The 10,842-nt window shown below is 43.6% G+C and overlaps 1 protein-coding gene across 1 annotated transcript in view; it reads left to right on the forward strand.

The window, feature by feature from the left end:
• GYS2 (glycogen synthase 2) overlaps positions 1 to 10,825 on the forward strand; it is a 40,911-nt gene extending 30,086 nt beyond the window's left edge. Inside the window, exons 8-16 of the mRNA XM_068141968.1 lie at positions 738 to 844; positions 2,883 to 2,942; positions 3,529 to 3,607; positions 4,251 to 4,364; positions 4,939 to 5,065; positions 6,301 to 6,396; positions 7,052 to 7,215; positions 8,746 to 8,826; positions 9,921 to 10,825. Of these exons, the coding sequence (XP_067998069.1) occupies positions 738 to 844; positions 2,883 to 2,942; positions 3,529 to 3,607; positions 4,251 to 4,364; positions 4,939 to 5,065; positions 6,301 to 6,396; positions 7,052 to 7,215; positions 8,746 to 8,826; positions 9,921 to 10,136 (1,044 nt within the window). The 3' untranslated portion in view covers positions 10,137 to 10,825. The remainder of the gene's footprint in view (positions 1 to 737; positions 845 to 2,882; positions 2,943 to 3,528; positions 3,608 to 4,250; positions 4,365 to 4,938; positions 5,066 to 6,300; positions 6,397 to 7,051; positions 7,216 to 8,745; positions 8,827 to 9,920) is intronic.
• The last annotated feature ends 17 nt before the right edge of the window (positions 10,826 to 10,842 follow it).

The following is a 10,842-nucleotide window of genomic DNA, read 5'->3' on the forward strand; positions in this document are numbered from 1 at the left end:
GTCTAAACTTCAGAATGGAGGTAGTTCTAAACTATTTACAGCTCTCAACACTTCACCCTTGGCTTTCCTTTAAACAATTGCTAACAAGATGCAATCTCATTCTGCTCCATGCAAGGAATGCCTCAGGGACCTCATATCCTGCACATTGTTAGTGGACAGCAGAAACCAGCAGGTGAAACCATCAGATTTACAGTAATGCTTTTTGCACAGGATTCACAGAATGTTAGTTGTTGGAAGGGACCTCCAAAGATCATCCTGTCCAAACCCCCTGCCAGAGCAGGGTCACTTAGAGTAGGTCATGCAGGAACACATCTAGGTGGGTTTGGAGTGTCTCAAGAGGGGGAGACTCCACAACCTCTCTGGGCAGCCTGCTCCAGGGTTCTGGCATCCTCACAGGGAAAAACTTTCTCCTTCTGGTCACTTGCAACCTCCTCTGCTCCAGCTTGCTCCCAGTGCCCCTTGTCCTGTCATTGGACATCCCTCAGCAGAGCCTGGCTCCATCCTCCTGGCACTGCCCTACACTTCTTTATAAACATGAATGAGGTCACCCCTCAAGCTGCTCTGACTTGACAAAAACTTTATGGGTATAAGATCAAAGCCTTCCTGGAGAACAAATCCAACTGCATTGTCTTTTCCTGTGCCTAATTCCTAGCGTTGAAGTTGGCCGTGATACCTTGCTGTGAGATGTTGTTTTGTTCCTCTCCATCTTGTATCCTCTCCATTTTGTATCCATGTAGGTTCATAAGGCTGATGTTACAGTTGTTGTGTTCTTCATTATGCCAGCAAAGACAAACAATTTCAATGTGGAAACCCTGAAGGGGCAAGCAGTCCGGAAGCAGCTCTGGTAATTGCTGTTCTACTGAGGCTCTGGTACAGTGAGTTGTGGAGATGTGCAAAGGTTTCTAATGAAGAATGGTGCCCTTTCTTTTTTTGCTCTGCTAAAACTGAGGACTTGGGGTAACTAGGATGTATTTGTGGGGATGAAAGAGGTGGGAATGATAAATAAGGGCAAATATTTATCTTTATGTTTGGTTGGTTTTGCTCCTAGGTTGTTTTTTGTAAACTTGCCTTGCCATTCCTTGTAACAAGTTAGCAAAAAGTTCTTGTTTTGCAGCCACAAAGTGAAAGGTTTTAGAAAATACAGTATGGGTTCTGGTCATCTGACTGTTTATGATACTCCACCTGGACATGACATTGAGTTCCCACAAAATAAGGACTGCCTGCTAAGTTGAGAGATTCATAGAATGGTTTAGGTTGGAAGGGACCTTAAAGTTCATGCTATACCTCTTCAGCAAGATGAGTGAAAGGAATCCTCTGATCTGGACAGGCTGTCACCCCCTGTAGATTTGTGGAGGGTCTGTGCAGCTATCTCAGACTGTAGGTGGCTAAACTGGAGTAATACAAACAGAGGTTTTAGTGAGAGCTCTGTAGGAAAGAGCTGTAGGGAAATGAGTGCAGTGAGAAACAGCCATGCTTGCAACAGGTACTTTTGGCCACTGCTTTGTCTTTGATAGAAAGTATGTAATGTTTGAATCTAATACAGCAGGTACATATTAAATAATTCTTATATGGATACTAGGAAAGCTTAAACTAAATATGCAAAGGCTTTTCTTTGTTGTGTCTCTACTATATGACACTCAGTAATGCAGGCACAACGGTAAGGGAAGGAAAACCTAAGATGTGGAATTATGCAAAAAATGCTGCTTCCAGCTGCTTTTCCCACTGTGCTCTGTGAAAAGCAAGAGACCCTCTACATCATCACATGCAGCATTATCATGGAATGATTTGAGTTGGAAGGGACCTCCAAAGGTCATCTAGACCAAACCCACTGCAGCCAGCAATGGCATCCTCCACTAGATCAGCTTGCTCCGAGCCTTGTTCACCCTGGCCTTGACTATCTTCAGGAAAGGAGACTCAACCACCTCCCTGGACAACCTGTTGCAGTGTTCCACCACCCTCATGGTGAAGAACTTGTTACTAACATCCAATCTAAATCTGCTCTTCTCTCATTTCAAACCCTCACCCCTTGTCTTAGTCCAAAGTATCATTCTTAGAAATCATAAAGCCAGGAAAAGTTCCATGAAGAGGATGCTTCACTCAGATTAACTCAAGTGCATTTGCTGATTTGCCAACAGCACTTGCAGCTGTACTTTCTCATGTTATTTCAACTAGGGGATATGGACACTAGGAATGAGAGAAATAGAAATGAGTCTTTGCATCTAGAACATCTGTTTACTGGAGCTCCTGATTAGTTTAAACACAGCATCTGTCTGCCACAGGCTTTATTATTAGCTTAGAACACAGCCTGAGTTTTCCAGGAGTGTTTTGGTTTGCAAACTAATTTATTACAAGCTACTTTATAGCCTAACAGTTGTTTTCAAAGATCTTTGAGTCAGGAAATAGGGCAAAAATTGAAGGGAGATGCTTGCTTTTAAATCCCTAGGCTTTTAATTCTTATATCATCTTTTTACTAGGTTAAGTTAAGTTAAACTGGAGACCTCTCAGTCTGGACTAGTGTCTAATGTTAATGATCGTGTTTCTCTATGTAGAGTCATATACATGCTCTCCTTTCCACAGCTGAAAGTGTGGTCTGCTAATCAAAGCAAAGTATTAGAGGTAATCACTAGTGAGGTCTGCCTCTGGCTTCTACAGTTCATTGATCTCTGGATGCAGGTCAGATTCTTAGCTGTGTTGAAATGCATCAATATGGCTTCTGAGTGGGTAAAGATTTTCTTTGAGAATCAGACCCCTATCTCCTTCTGTGTTCTTGATTCCATCAGCATGCACAAAACCACAATTTATTTTCAGTAGCAGGAACCTCTCTTATTCTGTGCCTGTCCTGGATTCTCCTGTTTTCTAACTACATTCATTTATTTCCTTAGGGACACTGCCCAATCTGTGAAAGAAAAGTTTGGAAAGAAACTCTACAATGCCCTGCTAAAGTGAGTGTAGAGGGGACTTTGCTGTGCCTTGCAGAGCCACATATTCAGCTGGCTTACCTGGGATGTTTCTGTGCTCCTGCTCATAGGACATCCATAGGAAGGGACATCCATAAGAGAAAGATATGGGACCTCTTGTTACTTACTCAATAGGAAAATCACAGAGAAAAAACTAAAGTGACTAGCACACCATTGTGGAAAGGGTCTTAAGAGACTTGGGGGATGTCCAAGTGGTTTACTCACTGTCAGAAATAAGATACCTCAGCTTAAAAAAGCACCAGAGACACACTAATATGTATTTGAGACTTAGTCATATCCTTTCAAAAGAGAGCTGGAAGTGTATCACCTAAAGCAACTTCAGCAAAACCAAGGTGTGTCTGAAAAACAGAGAAAAAGAAGAGAACTCCTTAGCTTTTTGGGAAGCTAACTGGAAGGTCAGCAAGTGAGTGAGAGAACAACAGGTAGGGGATCCAGAAGGCTCATGAAAAGGACAGATTGATGCCAGACCAGACCTTGTTTGCCTTTTATTCCCTTTCTTTGTACAACTGGTAAGTGATTTAGTAAAATGGGCTCTGTGTTGCCTCTGCAGAGGAGAAATTCCAGACTTGACCAAGATTCTTGACCGAGATGATATAACCATTATGAAAAGAGCCATCTTTTCAACACAGGTCAGACAATGTATTATTTACACCAATGTTTACTACAAATGAGAACTGTGACTATGTAGAAGGGTTGTGTAGTAAAGGTAGTCATATAAATGCCTTGGAAAAGAAGGTTGTGGCAAATACACTTCTCATCAGTAACAGTTAAAGACCAGCTGTGATTGTGTTTATTAAGATTATGATCCAAACTAATTCTTTTGGGGAATCCACGCAGAATTCCTCTAGTCCCATGCAGGACACCAATGTTCCTAGTTGGTTTGTACTGAGGGTGAAGTTTGCCTTGTTCCTGAAGCCTGGGGTTTTCCATTTTCATTCAATATGTAAAACCAGGCTCTTAAGGACAACTAAGTATCAACCAAAGCCCTTTAAAATGCAGTGGAAGGCCTTTCTAAAAGTTAGCAGAGAGATATTGATTTTATATAAATCTGTCCTGTGACAGATTTTTACAGTCTCATTTGTGGCCTTTGTTATGTAGGAGACAACATTGTATGAGTGCAACTTTCCTTTCTAACCTTAAAATGAGAGGGTAAAGACCTATTAACATTGATGACAAAATCTCCCACTGTCTTACACTAACCTTAGAAAATGCTAACAGGACTCTTTCCCTGCAGTTTTGGCCTGGCTTATGGATTGGCTTTTCTCTCCTTAGAGACACTGTCTGCCTCCAGTGACCACCCACAACATGATTGATGATGGCAATGATCCAATCCTCAACACCATCCGACGTATCGGCCTTTTCAACAATCGGACGGACAGAGTGAAGGTACCTCCTGCCCTCTGCGTTGTACATGGAACATGGAATTCCTTTGAACAGGCTCCTTCTGGGTCAGCAGCAGAAGTCTTGATAGGCAGCATTACATTAACAGAGAACTTCTTCCCTCTTTCTCCCATTCCAGGGATGACAACCAGTCACTTCACAGATATTCTCAATTCATCCATTCATAGACTGGTTTAGGTTGGAAAGAGCCTCAAAGGTCATCCAGTTCCAACCCCCCTGCCATGGGTAGGGACACCTTCCACTAGACCAGGCTGCTCAGTTTAGCACTGTTAAATGTCACAGCCTGAGGTGTATTTCTAAATGCACATGGTCTTCCTTAATCAACAAGGATGAAGCTGAAGACCTATTCATACATGGGGTTCATTACCAGTACTGTTTCTAGGACAAGGCCACACACAACATTTTAGTGTGGGAAGTGAATTAAACAGATGGGCAAAGGAGACATTGTCCAGATACTTAGGAAAAGACCAGAGTGAAGAGATTGCTTAAGCTTATTGATAATTAAAATGCATTGATGATGGGTTTTTTTTCACCTCTAATATGAGTTTTGAATCCCCAGGTGATACTACATCCAGAGTTTCTTTCTTCAACAAGCCCACTGCTGCCCTTGGATTACGAGGAGTTTGTCAGAGGCTGCCACCTTGGAGTATTTCCATCATACTATGAACCCTGGGGTTACACTCCAGGTAGGCCATCTGCACACTCAACTTGTATCAAAAGATGAGTACCCATTCTCTTTACCCATCCTGTTGATGCAGAAGAGCTTTGAAGCCACTTTCTTCTGGAGCGATGACAAAGCTCTTCTGGCTTAGAATAGAATAGAATAGGCCAGACCAGACCAGACCAGGTTGGAAGAGACATTCAAGATCATCGTGTCCAACCCATCAACCAATCCAACCCACCTAATCAACTAACCCATGGCACCAAGCACCCCATCAAGTCTCCTCCTGAACACCTCCAGTGATGGTGACTCCACCATCTCCTTGGGCAGCCCATTCCAATGGGCAATCACTCTGTGTAAAACTTCCTCCTAATCTCCAGCCTAACCCCCCCCTCCCCCCCCCAGTACAGCCTGAGACTCTGTCCTCTTGTTCTGGTGCTGGTTGCCTGGGAGAAGAGACAGACCAATCTCTGCCTGTCTACAACCTCCCTTAAGGTAGTTGTAGAGAGCAATAAGGTCACCCCTGAGTCTCCTCTTCTCCAGGCTAAGCAACCCCAGCTCCCTCAGCCTCTCCTCACAGGGCTTGTGTTTCAAGCCCCTCCCCAGCTTTGTTGCCCTTCTCTGGACTCGTTCCAGCAAGTCAACATCTTCCTAAATTGAGGGGCCCAGAACTGGACACAGTACTCGAGGTGTGGCCTAACCAGTGCAGTGTACAGGGGCAGAATGACCTCCCTGTTCCTGCTGGCCATACTGCTCCTGATGCAGGCCAGGATGCCATTGGCCCTCCTGGCTGCCTGGGCATTCTTTCAGCCTGTCTGCATAGCAGAAATGCTTCAGCCCTCTGATGATCTTGGTGGCACTTCTCTGGACCCACTCCAGCAGGTCCATGTCTCTCTTACGTTGAGGGCCCCAGAGCTGGACACAGCACTCCAGGTGTGATCTCACCAGAGCAGAGTGGAGGGGTTCTCTGTTCCAACACTGGACTCCCAGAAACATTACATTTTAGATGCTGTGGGGAAAAGTTACGTTCACAAAAGCAGTGTGAAATTTTCTTTGTAAGATTTTCTTTTTCTTTTGTCTTTTTAATTTTTCTCCAAGTCCCCAACAAAGCATAGTAGTTTTCACTTGACATTTTCAGAGCAGCTCTAAGGTAATAGGATCTTCTGTCTGCCTGTTTCTTTTCCATTTTTTTTTTCTCTCAAGGTGAAACCATCTCAAGCATATTGCCCTGAAATGCTTTCTGTCTCTTTCTTTTGGCAGCTGAATGTACTGTGATGGGGATTCCCAGTGTGACCACAAACCTTTCTGGATTCGGCTGCTTCATGCAGGAACACGTTGCTGACCCAGCAGCTTATGGTAAAATTGTTAACCCCATGCCAGGACAGCAGCTCTGTGTTAGGAAAGCAAAACCTGCAGCAATGATGCTGTTAGTCCTCAACTGCATGCTCTCACTGATGCAGTGGAGTTCACTGGGAGTTATGTTCAGAGCTCTGAATATCTTGTTCTGTTCAACAAGCCATTCAAGCTTTTATATTTATCCACTTTCCAGGTTGTTTCATTTTTGCCTTCTTTAATCTTTCATCTGCTTTAACCTTCCAAACTCAGTGCTCCTCATACTGTTCTAGAGTCTCTCACCACTTCCCTGGAATGCCTCTGGTTACACTCCAACACTTAAAGCTGTTCAAAAGAAGCATGGAAAATTTGCTTCTTTTTGAAGAGTCTGAGAAGGAGGCACTGGGGCATCAAAGCCACTCATCATACAAAGAGTAAATTATCATAGAATCATGGAATGGTTTAGGTTGGAAGGGACCTGCAAAGGTCATCTGGTCAAACCCCCCCTGCAATCAGCAGGGATAGCCTCCACTAGATCAGGATGCCTTTGACCTTCTGGCCTGCACACTGTGGCCTCATGTCCAGCTTCTCATCCACCAGAACTCCCAGGTCTGATTGTTCTGACCCATCCCCAACTCACCTTAACCCCACCTCATCTTCAACTTTTTGTGTCTTTCAGGCATCTACATAGTTGACAGGAGGTTCATGTCACCTGATGAATCATGCAACCAGCTGACTCAGTTCCTGTATGGGTTTTGTCAGCAGTCTCGCCGCCAGAGGATCATCCAAAGGAACCGAACTGAGAGGCTCTCAGACCTGTTGGACTGGAGATACCTAGGCAGGGTGTGTGAAACTCTAATAGAAGTATTAAAAATTCCAGGCACAGAGGTCTAAGTAGCAATCCTCAGCATCATGCTACAATGCAGGGAGACATCCCTGTTCTGAAAAGCATCTCTCAAAGCTGCTAAAGGCAAAGCCTCCCTTTACATCTCAGTGTAATGGTTCCCTTCTCTAGTGATTTAACTGAATAGGTTACAGCAGAAGCCAGTCACACTGAGGTCTTTGTACTCCTGGTGCTAAATACCAGACAAAAAACTCATGTCTCTAACACACATCCTACCTGTTCTTCCTAAAATGCTCCTGAGCTTGATGGCTCCTCAACACTCCTAAACTACCTCTGTGCCTTAATGACCTAACAGTAGGTTTAACTCACCACAGAAAACACTGAAGTACTACCTATTAGGAACAGCAGCAAAGCTGTGTTTCAAGCCCATGGGAGCAAAGAGGTCAGCTTTGTAACTCTTTTGGAACTCATCCTGCTCTGGTATCTGTGAGAACTTTTCTGTTTGTGTTTCCCAAAATACCGTAAGACCCTGACACAACAAACCATTTTATCCATGCATGTGATGGAGATGCATGAATACAGAATCAAAGAACGATTTGAGTTGGAATGAACCTCTAAAGGTCATCTAGTCCAAGCTCCCTGCAGCTCCCTTCACTAGATCAGCTTGTTCAGAGCCTTGTCCAGCCTGACCTTCAATATCTCCAGGGATTGGGTCTCAACTGCCTCCCCAGGCAACCTGTCATTTCAAACCACTGCCCCTCATCCTATCACTGCAGGCCTTTGCAAACTGTCCCTCTGCAGCCTTCTTGTAGCCCCCTTCAGCTACCAGAAGACTGCTATTAGGTCTCCCCAGAGCCTTCTCTGCTCCAGGCTGAACAACCCCAGCTCCCTCAGCCTGTCCTCATAGAGGTGCTTCAACCCCCTGATCATTTTCATGGCTCTCCTCTGGACCCTCTCTATCAGGTCCCTGTCTTCCTGTGCTGAGGGCTGCAGTACTGCAGGTGAGGTCTCACCAGAGCAAAGTGGGGATCCATAAATATTTTTGCCAAATTCTTGAATTCCAGGCCTCACTAAACTGATTAATGCTACTTCTCTGTAACACTTACAATTGCTTCCTAAGCAGGGGTTAGGCCAAATGTTCCCTGTTTACACATGCACACAATAATGACATGTATTTTCCTGGTTAAAAAGAGACAGTTCTGTTTTGAGGGATAAAGAATAGCTATCACTGCCTGTGACAAGTCCTGGTTGTCATCTTTATACATCTTAGCCTTACAGAAACCTTCTTCATCTCTGCTCCAGACTCTACTTCAGTGTGGATCTAACATGAACAGCTCACTGCTTCCCAGCAACATGTTCATCACATATCAGCAGCGATATCAGTTGGATTCTGCTTAGCTGAAAACATGTTTAGCCTTTGTTCAGCATCATCTTTTAAAAGATATTCATTTTATACTCCCTTTCTTTTCCCCCCAGCTTCATCTACCAAGAGATTCTTCACTTGTAAAGGCTTCTCTTTTATTTTGCAGTATTACATGCATGCCAGACACTTGGCCCTCAGCAGAACATTTCCAGATAAATTTGAGATGGAACCAAGTGCTCCACCAAAGGTAAAGTCTGCTTCTGGGGAGGAGTTCATCTGCATTTCAGCTGTTTACAAGGAGAGAGAGAAAGAGTCTGTGTGTCTGTGTGTCTGTATCTGTGTCAGAAACAATGGAAAGAAAATTAGCAGGTTTTAAGTAAAAGGAAATAGGAGCTCAGGTGAAAGCTCAACAAGTTATAGACCATAGCTCCAGCTGAAAAGGTATCAGATGCAAACATTAAGGGTACCAGGTGCAATACAGGAACAGTTCTTCTGGTTATTTAGGGTGGCCTGGATGGAACTAGGCCACTTCAGACCAGCTGAGGAACAGGCCCTTGGAATTCCTATTAGAAAAGTGGCAGCTTCTGATTCTTCTTCTGATTAAATGCCACGGAGATATTCTGCACAAACCAAAGAGAAGGACAGCTGGGAAAGGATGTCCTAGGGAAAGTGAGGCAAAGTATTGCCTTCATCTAAATGTGGTATGTGAGAAGGGAACTGTGGCTGGAGTTGCAAGGGGTCAGTTTAAAGGCATACCTTCAAAATAGTTCTTATACAGTGAATATTAGAATAAACTTGAGAAGGGAGGCTGCTCAGATCCAATGTATGAATGGTGATATTTGAAACCAAGCCTCCAGACACCTCCAGAGAGCAACTCAACCTTTTTTAACTAAGAAGGAGAAAGAAGGCTCAGATCAAAACCCCTAGCTTGGTTCTGGTTTTGCAGATATTGACATTCTAACCAGAAAACTCTTTTAAAACTTTGGACTGAATTCTCAATTTCAATAAGCATATTCTGACTATAGAGGAGAGGGGAATTTTGTGTTATGTTGTTGATGGTTTTAAGGCTCAGTACAGATGTTCACATTTGGCTAAAAGCAGTGCTGGAAGGGCAGCATATTGCTTAAGGCACAGGCTAAAGATTCCTGCCATACAAGCATATACTTACTGTCAGAGAAGGATTGATGGGGTGTTCAAGTTTACTTTTAGAGTGCAGCACAGGTGTAATTTATACCCCACCACTGGTTTCTTTTGGAGTGCTGATAGCCATAAACTACTGGATACAACCAGCTGAACAATACTCTGATAACCTCAAATACAACTTGCTTCTCTCTCTGCCAGACGGAAGGTTTCAGGTACCCCAGGCCTTCGTCAGTACCACCGTCGCCTTCTGCCTCTCAGCCTTCCACCCCTCACCATAGTGACGATGAAGATGAGGATGAAAGATATGATGAGGATGAGGAAGCTGAAAGGGACAGGCAAAATATCAAGTCTCCCTTTTCCCTTGGGGTATTGCCAGAAGGAAAAAAGAAGCAGCATGGAGAATACAGGAACTGAATTAACTGCTCTTGCCCTGACAAGGTCTCTCTGTCCATTCAACAGTTTCTCCTGTAGACTTGGCAAGCTTTGTGTTAAGGTCAGTGTGATATAATTAGGGAAACCTTAAATGTCACTTGAGCTACACTGTTTGAAAACCTAGCATTGTTTCACCTTGGCAGTAGTTTTAATCACAATCCTTCTGTGCCCTTCAGAGGTAGAAGAGATTTCTCAAGTTTAATAAACCTAGAGAATGCAACAATCCCTGCAGGAGCTTACCCACACTGCAGATCATACCTTTGTCCACATAATCATCAATATTAATCATAGTCCATGCTGACAGATCCACTATGAGTGTCCCAAATGAATTCCTGCTTCATTTGTTTCCCCTTCTCCTCTCCTAAACTAACATGAACTTTAAGCCAGCGATCCAAAACATCAGACAAAACAAAAAACAAACAACCTTGGCAGGGTCAAAAGAGATACACTGAAAAGAAAATGGTCTTTCCTCTTCCTTATGCAGTTTATTGTAAGCTTACACACTTTCCAACGTTATTTTTTTCTACAACACACAGAAGTGTCTTGATCCAGTGGCAAAAAACATTTCCTGTAGATCTTCTGCAGTGGGCATTTGAATTTTGGAGAGGAATGAAGTCATCTTTCTGAAGTCATTTAGACCCACAATAAACAGCAGGCCATTTATTTTCTGATTTCTCTGGTATGTCTC

Source organism: Melanerpes formicivorus, unplaced genomic scaffold, assembly GCF_026170545.1.
Source record: "Melanerpes formicivorus ecotype bairdi unplaced genomic scaffold, bMelFor1.0.p_v2 SCAF_8, whole genome shotgun sequence".
NCBI lineage: Eukaryota > Metazoa > Chordata > Aves > Piciformes > Picidae > Melanerpes > Melanerpes formicivorus.